We start from the raw sequence: 13,147 nt of genomic DNA, 5'->3' as shown, positions 1-13,147 counted from the left end.
TATGAAAAGATACTTACTAATCAGGAAAATCCAAGTTAAACATCAAGAAATGCCAACAGTTGAGGAGATGTAAATTTTTGTGAACATTTTGGAAATTTTTTTTATTGTCTTATAAAATAGAACATGCACATATCCTATGATTCTGCCATTCTGTACCTAGGAAAGGCTTGCAGACCCATACCAGGCAATACAGAAACAAAGAACATAGTAGCACTGTTTCTAATATTCCTGGTTGGCTTAAGAATAGATACCAATTGAGAAAGCACTCGAGCTCAACCATAACCAATAAACTAATCCAAAACTTTTTTAAAAAGTTAAGTAACCATCAGTGGGAAAACAGATAAATAAACTGTATAATCACACAACAAAGTGTTACACAGTTGTGGAAGTGAATGACCTACAACTACATATAATGAATGAATCTTGAAGATTTAATGTTAACTTCTGTAAAGATTCAATATAATATTACGATCTTGTTGGGGGCAGTAATTTCCTAGATATTAATTTTATAACTTCATATACACTCTACCTATCTTTTTATGTGTACCAATTATTGCATAATAAAAATTTTAAGACAGAAAAACATTAAGCTGTTGTTGACCCTTTAACAACATGGGTTTGAATTTTACAGGTCTACTTATGTGCAGAATTTTTTATAGGACTATGAATGTATTGTCTCATGATTTTAACATTTTCTTTTCTCTAGCTTTATTGTAAGAATACAGTATATAATACATATAATCTTAAAAAATATGTGTTAGTTGTTTAGTTATCAGTAAGGCTTTGGGTCAACAGTATGCTGTCAGTTAAGTTTTGAGGGAGTCAAAGTTATATGTCAATTTTCACAGTGTGTGGGGGTTGGCTCCCCTAATCCTCATATTAAGGGTCAGCTGTATAGTCTTTTTTCCCAGAAATAAAAACTACAAAATTTAGGCATAGTTTATTGTTGGGGGCTTAAATATAAATCTTTGTGTAGTATAGAATGTAATTTATAAAAAGGGAGAATTATGAAAAAATACTTTTATTATTGTCAAATCTTTTTATTATCACTAAAGGTTTTATTACTGATCATATGTTTAGTTAGTAAGCTTTACTTTGAAAATGTGACATTAAAATTTTATATTTATTAATATTTAAAATGTGAAATATACATTTTTAAATGTCAAAAGTAGTATTATACTAAACAACTCTACTCTTCTCTTTTCCCAGGATATTATTGCTGGATTCCTATATACCATTTTAATCTTAATTATCTTCTATCCATTTGTGGACCTGATTGACAACTTCAACCAAACTCACAAATATGCTCCATTAATCATCATCGGGCTTCACTTAGCCTTGGGAATCTTTTCTTTCACTCTTGACACCTGGAGTACATCCCGAGGAGACACAGCTGAGATTCTAGGAAGTGGTGCTGGAATTGCATGTGGATCTCATGTTACCTATAACATGGGTCTAATATTAGATCCTTCTCTGGATATTCTACCGTTAGCTAGGCCCCCCATTACTATGACTCTGTGTGGAAAAGCCATATTGAGGATCCTAATCGGGATGGTATTTGTACTAATAGTCAGAGATATAATGAAAAAGATCACCATTCCTTTAGCCTGTAAAATCTTCAATATACCATGTGATGATGTTCGAAAAGCAAGACAACACATGGAAGTTGAACTTCCTTATCGGTATATTACCTATGGAATGGTTGGTTTCTCTATCACATTTTTTGTCCCTTACATATTTTTCTTCATTGGTATCTCTTGATGGAGAAATAGTGTTTATAAGAAAGGAGGGTATCAGTTACTGATATCTAAAAATATATTCTAGTTAAAAGCCAAATCAGAGTTAGGCTTTTGCAGGAATTTAACTTAAATAATTATTTAAGTAAATTCATAAGAATCGGTGCATTTTGTCATTGCACATCCAGATATTGTTTTAGGTGACCTGAGCTATTTTAAACAGGGAGAAAATGATAAGTATCCATTTTGAATGTTCATGTAATGTTTGGAGAGTTTTATGCTGTTATGAATTGGAGTTATATATAATATATATTAAGATACATAATGGGCAAATATGTATCTAATATATGTTATATGTGAAATAATATACCTAAGTTATTTTAAACTGTGGGGCTGAATTATAAAATCAATAATAATATGCAAACAATGTGCCTGTATATCTGGACTTAATACTGGCACGTTGTTAACAGATATATTTAACATTTATTTACTATGGGAGCCATTTCCTAATTGCATAATTACTAGGCCAGAATTCATATGCCACCACATAATGATTTACTGCCTCTTTTTACACTGCCATCATCTTTCATGTTACCCATGATATTGAACATGGGAGGCATTTTTAATGGACCAAATTTTCAGAAAAATTCATTTTTTTATTCTTTTTTTTTTTTTTTTTTTTTAGTTCTGTACACTGTGTTGAATGTACTTTATTTGCAGTTGTTCTGGACATCAGTTTAATAATTCAGGTACTGAATTTTATTGCTTGCTAATTGTGCCTTTCTGTTGCTGGATTAAGAAATGCCATGTATACTGTGATATAAAAATAAGATGCTAAACTTTATCTTAAGTTACATATAATCAGGCAAATATTTTAAAAATACATGTCAAATTAACAGGGCTAGAAGTAACCCACTCGTAATTCTTTAGCCTTTATTTGGAAAGAAATGTGGAATGGGCTAAACTTTCTGATTTATTGGGAAGCTGAATGGATACATATTTCCATTTTTGTAGGTATTTTTCTGTGCATTGTAAGTTATAGGAACAAGATATATTTTTTGTACATTGTCTTGATTGTTTATACTGCAGGTAGATATTTCCAGTGAATGGAAATGTAACTGAAATTTATAGATGGGACAATGCACAGGCTTCATTTGTAAACAAATCGTTTTTCTAAATTATTTGGAAAGGATTGGATTTAGCAGTGTTAACTTTTAATACCCATTTATTAGCTACTTAAGGTAAATTATAAAATCTAAAAGTATCAGTATTTCAGATCCTATTATTTTTCGATTTTTATTATTTTCACAGTGGAAAATTTGGGTATTGTATTAAACTATTCTTTATTCTTCTGTCTGTGCCTTTATATTTTGAAGTGTAATTGTAGCTAGGTTAACATTAAGTTTATTTGTAGTAAGTTTTTTCATAAAGAAGAGAATTAACTTTCCATATAAATGAGCATCAGGTATGGAATTACTGACTTTAGTGCAATATCTGTCTGATTATCCAGAAATTATCACTTAAGATGTTTCTATTTTGGACAGCATAACTATTTGAGCTCATATTTTTATAATTCTGATTGAGAATTTAGGGACATGGTAATTTTTACCAACATTGAATCTGATAATTTTAAATAAAGCAACTAAATTTGGGAACTTTACCTATTAGTAGGAAACCAAGGCACTTAGGAACATATCGGTACGTTGGAAAATGTGCAAAGAACTTTTCTTTCAAAATGTGTCTAATGAATTGAATTTTAGGGACTATTTCCCATAATCTGGGTCTATGCTATCTTATTGATTTTTATATCTAACTTAAAAGGTATTTGAAAATATTCCATTTCTTTGTGGTTTATTATTTTCTGTCCTATAATAGTTCCATGCTAGGTGTATTTTAAAATAAAAGCCAAATTCAGAATTGAAGGGTGTTTTGTTTTGTTTGCCTTCTATGCATTTAACCTTTGTATTATCTGATAGAGATTTATAAAACTATGTCTAGGATTTTCATTCTAGTAGGCTTTTCCTGTGAAGCATTTTATTCAAAATCAGAGTACTGTTTTCGGTATAGAAGACACTAAATAATTGTTTTAGAGTTCCAACTGACTTTGGGCTCCAATTATGTACTTTTAAAGAAAAGTTTCATAATATTTCTTTAACAGTAGGAGTGCCACGGTCTCTCAGGCATTTAAGCATCTGACTCTTGGTTTCGGCTCAGGTCTTTTAATTCAGGAGACACACAGAGGCAGAGGCAGAGTCAGAGGGAGAAGCAGGCTCCTTGCAGGGAGCCTGATGCGGGATCACGCCCTGAGCTGAAAGCAGAAGCTCAACCACCGAGCCACCCAGCATCCCAGTGGCTCAGGTCTTGATCTCAGGGTCGTGAGATGGAGTCCCATTGTTGGGCTCTGTGCTCAGCAAGGATTCTGCTTGAGATTCTGTCCCTCTCCCACTCTCTCTCCTCTTGCTCCTGCCACTTCTGTGCTGTAAAATCATTAAGAAACTATAAAGAATTAACCTTTTAAGTTAAAGACTGAGGGATGCCTGGGTGGCTCAGCAGTTAAGTGCTGCCTTTGGCCCAGAGCATGATCCTGGAGTCCCCGGATCAAATCCCACTCAAATCCCACATCGGGCTCCCTGCATGGAGCCTGCATCTCCCCTCTACCTGTGTCTCTACCTCTCTCTGTCTCTCATGAATAAATAAAACCTTTAAAAAAAAGTTAAAGACTGAGAGCTGCTCTCTCAAATCCATAAATAAAATCTTTTTTTTTTTTTTTTTTTTAAGATTTTATTTGAGAGAGAGTGTGCCATGAGAGAGAACATGAGTAGAATGGGAGGGACAAAGGAAGAAGGAGAAGCAGACTCCCTGCTGAGCAGAGTCTGATGTGGGACTTGATCCCAGGACCCTGGGATCATGATCTGAGGTGGAGACAGACACTTAACAGACTGAGCTACCAAGATGCCCCCTAAAATCTTTTTTAAAAAGAAACTTATGAATAAACTGTTTTTCAGCAAAATCTGTGGCCAATAGTATTGTAGATAGTTGACTGCTAATTCACCGTTTCAGGAATGAAACATAATATTAGGAATAGGTACTTTTTTTTTCTTTTTTTTAGGAATAGGTACTTTTTTCAAGCTAAATAAACATATAGACATTTCATTTTGTAATTTTAAAATGCTGTGATGGGGTGCCTGGCTGGCGCAGTAAGTAGAGCACTCTTACTCTTAGGGTCATGAGTTCAAGCCCCACATTGGGTATGGAGCCTAATTTTTTTAAAAAAGAAAAAGCTATGTTATGTGAATTGCAAAAACTAGGTATGGCAAAAACTCATTTTAAGACCTAATACAGAGGAATGCTACTATTTAGTATTTAGTATTTTTATTTAGTATCTTTCTAGTAATTTTCAAAGACAAAAATAAAAATTCAGTGACACAAGTACAATTTAAAAGAAAATTTTCATAAGGATGAGTAAATATTAGAATGTTTTTGAGTATATGATAATACAACTTTATACAGCAAAGATTTTTCATTGGCAAAGCAATTTCATTCTTGTTACAGAATGTTTTCTCTAGATTTAAAAGCCTGTTTAATCTGGACATGAGTAAGAACCAATTTTTAAAATTCAACTTTAGGGGCACTTGGGTGGTTCAGTCAGTTAAGCATCTGACTCTTGGTTTCGGCTGGAATCATGATCCTGTCCACAGACAGGCTTCAGCACATGCATTTTTCTGGGAGAAAAATTCTACAACTTCCATCAGATCCTCAAAATGATCAATGACCTAAAAAAGTTTAAAATTATGTAATAGCCTACCTTTTACTTCTTTTAGCTGTTTTAAAAATTTAGGTTGGGGGCGCCTGGGTGGCTTAGTTGGTTAAGGTCTGCCTTTGGCTCAGGTCATGATCTCATGGTCCTGCAATAGAACTCTGTGTAGGGTTCCCTGCTCAGCAGGGAGTCTGCTTCTCCCTCTCCCTCTGCTCCCCCCACCCCACTTGTGCTCTCTCTTGCTCACTCAAATAAAATCTTAAAAAAAAAAATTAAAATAAAGGGACACTTGGATGGCTCAGCGGTTGAGCGCCTGCCTTTGGCTCAGGTCGTGATCCCCGGGTCCTGGGATCAAATCCCACATCAGGCTCTGTGCAGGGAAACTGCTTATCCCTCTGTCTAGGTCTCTGCCTCTCTCTCTGTGTCTCTCATGAATAAATACATAAAATCTTTAAAAAGCAACAAAAATAAAAATTTAGGTTGTAAGTAAATGCTTCCAATTTATCTGGTAGGAACTGTCACTTTTCATGCAAATATTTAAGGATACCTTAGATTCTTGAAATGTTTTGCCTGTAATTACTATAATACCTTGTTATATAGAATGTGATTTGTATCCAAATTATTTTCTTTTATTTTTTTATTATTATTTTTTTAATAAATAAGTTTTTTTTTTTAAATTTTTATTTATGATAGTCACAGAGAGAGAGAGAGAGAGAGGCAGAGACACAGGCAGAGGGAGAAGCAGGCTCCATGCACCGGGAGCCCGATGTGGGATTCGATCCCGGGTCTCCAGGATCGCGCCCTGGGCCAAAGGCAGGCGCCAAACCGCTGCGCCACCCAGGGATCCCCAAATTATTTTCTTTTAAAAGCAAATCTGAAAGAAAATATTCTGTTATATATCAGGATAGAACTTTAGTTTCTAGTAATAAGCTCTATAATGTATCCTTGAGAATATTGCTTTGTACAGTTGATCGTTAATTTTTTTTTAAGATTTTATTTATTCATTAGAGACACATACACAGAGAGATAGAGAGAGAGAGGCAGAGACATAGGCAGAGGGACTCGCAGGCTCTATGCAGGCAGCCTGATGTGGGACTCGATCCTTGGACTCTGGGATCATGCCCTGAGCCGAAGGCAAGACGCTCAACCACTGAGCCACTCAGGCGTCCCTGATCTTTGATTTTTCACATAATCAACTACTTCAAAATCTGTGATTTTATAACTAAAGTGATTATAAATATCACTTATATTTAGTGATCTCAATATAGATGAGATATATTCAGGGCTTAAATATCAATCTTTTACTTAAGCACAGTGAAAAGGTTCCCTTAGATTCCGGAGGTCTCCAAATCCAGATTTACGAGACTCGGCTGGGGACTAGTGGCAAATAAAATAGACTCTTAATTCCCCTAATACTTAAAGGGTCTCCCCTCCGCCAACCTTTTCATCTGTGTTGATTTAGGAATAAAATTCACCAAATACATTTTAATGGACAGTGTTACTTTTGCTCATTTTTTACTGAAACACTGATAACCTTGAAATAGTAAATGTAAAAAAAAATGAATACTCCTTCCTCAACATTTCCACTCTACAAAATGTTTCAGATAGTATTACAAAATATTAATACAAATTTCTCAGGACGCCTGGGTGGCTCAGCCATTGAGCATCTGCCTTCAGCTCAGGGCATGAATCCGGAGTTCCAAGATCAAGTCCCACATCGGGCTCTTTGCAGGGGGCCTGTTTCTTCATCTGCCTCTGTCTCTGCCTCTGTTACTTTTATGAATAAATAAATTTTTAAAAAACATATTTCTCTTTGCAGTATATTTCCAAAATATTATTTATGGACTCAAGCTGTAAAATTTTAAATTAACATATAACTTAATTTATAAGTATCATTAATTATAAACCTAAATACAACATTTATATCTGAAATAGTTTTCTACCTTTCCTAAAAATAATCTATAATTTCCCACTGTTATACATGTTAAGGGGAATTATAGAATTATAAAATATTTCAGACTACATAGGATCTTAGAGATCATATATGGCAACTTTTTACCAAATTTACAAATCTGTAATATTGGCAGATACAGTCATACTTCAGACAAATTGCGGGTTTGGTTACAAACCAATGCAATAAAGCAAGTATCACAATAGAGTGAATCAAATCAATTTTCTGGTTTTCCAGGGCATATAAAAGTTGTGTTTACCCTATACTGTAGTCTAGTAAGTTTTCGATAGCATAACTTCTAGAAAACAATGTACATATCTTAATTTAAAAATACTTTATGGCTAAAAAAATGCTAACCATCTAAGCTTTCAGTGAGTTGTAATCACTGATCATCATCAATAACAATAATGAAAAAGTTTTAAATACCTCAAGAATTATCAAAATGTGACACAGACACAAAATGAACAAATGCTGCTAGAAAAAATGGCAGTCACTTGACACAGGGTTGCCACAAACCTATAATCGGTAAAAAAAAAAACACAATGTGAAAAGCAATAGAATGAGGTATGCCTGTAATTATGCACAATCTTCTTCTTAATTAGTTGCAGTTAGGCAACTATAACTTTATGATGCACTGTTGAACGGTTCTGAGTGAAAAAAAATTTTAATGGGCTAAGAGCAGTGTAGTGTGGGGCAGAGGATACACTTTTGGTGAAGAAATAGGATGAACCAAAGCACAGAAATGGGAAACTATTAGACATGTTTAGCAAACAAACGCATTGCTGTCTATCTGTGGAGCATGAAGGTACCTGGAAGGGAGCAGTTGAAAAGTCTGTTAAAATGTTTAATAAGCAATGAGTATAAATAATGAAGTGCTGCCTTTCTTTATCAGTAGAAGAGCTACACTACTTAGTACTCACTTGGCTCAGGGATGAAATTATACCCAACTTGAAGGTAATCAAAACTATTGTTTGATAATTATTATTTTTTTAAATCTGTGATAAACAAAGAGACTTCTGTGTTTTGCTTTGTCTTTTATTAAGAGGAAAAACAAGACAATTTCATATATCAATCTTGGATTTTATTTATTTATTTTTTAAGATTTTATTTATTTATTCATGAGAGACACAGAGAGAGAGAAGCAGGCTCCATGCAGGGAGCCGGATGTGGGACTTAATCCCAGATCCCAGGGTCATGCCCTGAGGTGGAGGTAGATGATCAACACTTGAGCCACTCAGGCATCCTGCAATCTTGGATTTTATATAAGGAAGCTCAAGGCCTTGAATTTTGGTGACATGATATCATGAATGCTGTAGTTGCAGTTATTGAGAGGAGGGGCCCCAAGGAAATTAAGAAAACTCTGAATATGAAGCTATACTCTCCTTGCTTTCCAAAGCCTCACTAGAGGGACGTAAAACTAACAACTTACCAGAATCCTGCTAACCAACCATGAAGAAATGGGTCATGAGGATAAGCTGCAGACCAGCTAAAAGGAGCCTTCCAGCCATGCTTTGAAAATAACACTGGTGTCCTTCAACTTATTATCCCACCATACTGAGTAACATTTCTTCTAGAGATTGAGGTCAGAACCTATCACACCTATCACTTCAACTGCATGAGACATAAAGATTGTGAGGTGAGTGTTAGAAAGGATTTTTGCTAGCAGAATCAAAGACACCAAATATGTTCTCCATAAATGAAGTAATCCCCAATATACCCATGACCACCTAATTTTCCTGATCCAACATTGTTCAAGAAGGCTCTTGACTTCATTAAGGGTATGTGTGACTTATTTTAAAAAGACATATGACCATGTTTACCTTACAGTTAGCTCTCAAACATGTTACTAGCTGTTACAGATCTGTGAATATAGGCATTCCATATACATCATTCACCTGAAATCTCATTCCAAAGAAACTTGGCTGACTGTTTCATAAGATGGTTTTATAAGTAGAAAGGGAAGATTATAGACTTCTGTTTTGGGAAGTCTATAATGTACCATGTCACGATATATTAATGTCTATTATAAGGCTGACCAGATTCTAGACCTGCAAGCAGATTTTCTCGACTCCTGACCCCAACACTTGACAGAACCATTCTTGTGAAAATGTTTGTGTATGAATTCCACTCTGTATAAAGTTGCTAGTGCCAAACTGGTATTGACTTTCATGTACCCATTCTGTGTCTGTTTTCTCCAAAACAGTGACAAAACAGGTAGGTTGAATAAAAGAAATATACTCAGGCAAGGATATTACAGATCAAGTCAGAAGACCAGAAGTTTTGTTTTGACTTTATTTTGGACTTTGATTCTAATTTGCTATACCTATAGGCACTAGCTCTGTCTTCTATGAGACACAATTCCTCACATATAAAATAAAGAGGTTAAACTTTATGTTCTCTAAGATCCCTTTCAACATTAGAATTTAATATAAAAAATGTTAGATCGAGTAAAAACAAAGGGAATATCTCTATTGTTTGTAATAGGCTACTAAAATTTTTTTTAAAATCCATTTCCATAAGGAAATAAAGTTACGGAAGCCTATCTTGTTCTGTCCACAAAAAGTGCATACATCCCTTTAAGAAAGTTACAAGTTCCTCCAAAAAGAAACATTGTTTTACAAGGGTCATAACACTGGTTTGAATGACAAAGTTTAACTGCAAAGTAGGGCAGCCCCAGTGGCGGTGGCGCAGTGGTTTAGCGCCGCCTTCAGCCCAGGGCATGACCCTGGAGACCCAGGATCAAGTCCCACATCGGGCTCTCTGAATGGAGCCTGCTTCTCCCTCTGCTTCTCTCTGTGTGTCTCTCTCATGAATGAATAAAAAAAAAAAAAATCTTTAATAAAAAAGTAAAAACCGTTTGGCTATGGGGATGGATATACAAATGAAGAAGAAAAAAAGGAAAATTTTTGGAACTCTTATTCATAACTAAAACAGAAGAGAATACTGGATAAGGAATGTAAAACTACTACAAGCATAAACCTGATATGAACCTTAAAGATTTAGGGATCCCTGGGTGGCGCAGCGGTTTGGCGCCTGCCTTTGGCCCAGGGCATGATCCTGGAGACCCGGTATCGAATCCCACGTCGGGCTCCTGGTGCATGGAGCCTGCTTCTCCCTCTGCCTGTCTCTGCCCCTCTCTCTCTCTGTGACTATCATAAATAAATAAATAAATTAAAAATAAAATAAAATAAAAAAAGAACCTTAAAGATTTATGCTGCATTTTTTAAAAAAAAGACCCTTGTAATATAAAAGATTGAAAATTACATAGTATCAAATTATAAATATTTAAAAAATAAAGCCAAACATAAAATCCCTAACTTTGTTCACTTGAACATTTCTAAAGCTTAATAATGCTTACTGCAAAAAGGCATTTTAAAAAATATGTTTATTACAAAACGAGATTTTTTTTTTAAAGATTTTATTCACTTATTCATGACACACACACACACAGACAGACAGAGAGAGAGAGGCAGAGACACAGGCAGAGGGAGAAGCAGATTCCATGCAAGGAGCCCAACTGATGTGGGACTCAATCCTGGTTCTCCAGGATCACGCCCTGGGCTGAAGGCGGCGCTAAACCGCTGAGCCACTGGGGCTGCCCAAGATGAGGTTATTCTTGAATGTCATTCAGTAATTTTCTTATGATGGTTCTACTTAGGATCTCTCCACTTTGTGATGGTGCAAAAGTGATATTCAGTAGAAATCATTCACGGGATTTTGAATTTTGATCTTTTCTGGCCAAGTGATAGGGTACAACACTCCTGTGATACTGGGCAGTAGCAGTGAGGGGCACCTCCCAGTCAGCCAAGTGATTACATGGGTAATCAACCCATACACTTGCAACCATTCTATGCACATATGACCATTCTGTTTTTCACTTTCAATACAGTATTCAATATATCACATGATATATTCAACATTTTATTATAATAGGTTTTATGTTGGACGATTTTGCCTAACTGTAGTCTAATGTGTTCAAAGCCAATATAAGGTAGGGTACCTCTTCATATGGATGGCTTCCCCTCATCATTCAATTAAATAGCATCTTCTCAATGAAGCTCTCCCTGGTCATCTTATCTAATGGAGCCCCCATCTCCTGTGTGTTTTTCTTTATCACCTTACCTTGTTGTATTTTGTTCATAGCACTGAAATTATCTTGTTTTGTTTGCTTTCTGTATTCTTTCCCCACTAGCATGGAAGCTCTGAGGGCAAGGGACCATATCTATCATACTCTATGCTTTATTCTCAGCACTAAAATTTAAAAGGGACTCAACACGAATTTGTTTATGGATGACTGAATGGATTTGCCTTATTATTTTAAATTGTTGCATGGTCTAATTTACATAATTCTACCAGAGTTTATGTAACCATTCCTCTATTAATGGGCTTTCAGGATCCCTGGGTGGCGCAGCGGTTTGGCGCCTGCCTTTGGCCCAGGGCACGATCCTGGAGACCCGGGATCGAATCCCACATCAGGCTCCCGGTTCATGGAGCCTGCTTCTCCCTCCGCCTGTGTCTCTGCCTCTCTCTCTCTCTGTGACTATCATAAATAAAAAAAAAAATTAAAAAAAAAAAGGGCTTTCAGATTGCTGCCATTTTTTTGCTGTAACAATGCCACTCTGAAGATAATTGTGTCTTTTCTTTTTTTAAAGACTGTATTTATTTATTTGAAAGAGAGAACACATGAACACATGTGTGCAAGCGGGGGAAGGGGAGGAGGGAGAGAAGGAATCTCAAGCAGACTCTCTGCTCAGTGCAGAGCCCAAAGTAGGGCGTGAGATTTTATGACCCTGAGATCATGACCTGAGCCAAAATCAAGAGTCAAATGCTTAACTGACTGAGCTACCCAGGCACCCCTTCTTGTCTTTTTGTAATTACATGTGACTACATAGAGGCAGGCAGCCAACAAAAAATGAGTAAATAAGACAATATCCTATCCTCTTCCCCAACACCATTTGTTTCCTTTTCTCATAGAAATTTAAAGAGCTCTCACATACAAATAATTTTTATGTATTTTATTTCTTCATTTTTTAAGTAGGCTCCATGACTAACGTGGAGCCAAACACAGGGCTTGAACTCACAACCCTGAGATCAAGACCTAAGCTGAGATCAAGAGTTAGATTCGAAAGGATGCCCTCGGTGGCCTTGGACTCAGGGCTTGATCCCGGAGTCCTGGGATTGAGTCCTACATCTGGGTTCCCTGCCTGGAGCCTGCTTTTCCCTCTGCCTATGTCTCTGCCTCTCTCTCTCTGTGTCTCTCATGAATTAAATAAATAAAATCTTAAAAAAAAGAAGGTTAGATGCTTAACCAACTGAGCTATCCAGTCACCCCTCACACAAAATAATTTTTAAAAACAGGACAAATTTTCTTTTGTTTTGTAATAGCTCAGATCCAAAGAGAAAGTTGTGTTTACATCAAGAACATATTTTCTGTCCTATCACCATAGGATTGTAAGAAGATAGAACAAGACTTTTAAAATTAACCTCTACAAATAATTTTAAGTTTGATCTTTCATCATCTCATAGTCTTAATTATCTCTTTTGGCTCCCTGCCTGTATGTATCTTTGGCAACTTATACTAGAATGTTAAAAAGTTCTATAGTGAACATTTTGTGACATTTTAAATGGAGTTTATTGCTATTTAATTATTTAAAAACTGTTGCTGGGGATCCCTGGGTGGCGCAGTGGTTTGGCGCCTGCCTT

General features: G+C 35.7%; 1 protein-coding gene across 1 annotated transcript in view; it reads left to right on the top strand.

The window, feature by feature from the left end:
• Window positions 1-3,658, top strand: part of SGPP1 (sphingosine-1-phosphate phosphatase 1) — a 32,767-nt gene extending 29,109 nt beyond the window's left edge. Inside the window, exon 3 of the mRNA XM_026000540.2 lies at window positions 1,210-3,658. Coding sequence (XP_025856325.2) covers window positions 1,210-1,761 — 552 coding nt within the window. The 3' untranslated portion in view covers window positions 1,762-3,658. The remainder of the gene's footprint in view (window positions 1-1,209) is intronic.
• Window positions 3,659-13,147: the final 9,489 nt, after the last annotated feature.

The sequence above is a fragment of the Vulpes vulpes genome, chromosome 6, assembly GCF_048418805.1.
Source record: "Vulpes vulpes isolate BD-2025 chromosome 6, VulVul3, whole genome shotgun sequence".
Taxonomy (NCBI): Eukaryota; Metazoa; Chordata; class Mammalia; order Carnivora; family Canidae; genus Vulpes; species Vulpes vulpes.
Note: the sequence above shows the minus strand (reverse complement) of the source record. Positions and strands in the feature narration are given on the sequence as shown.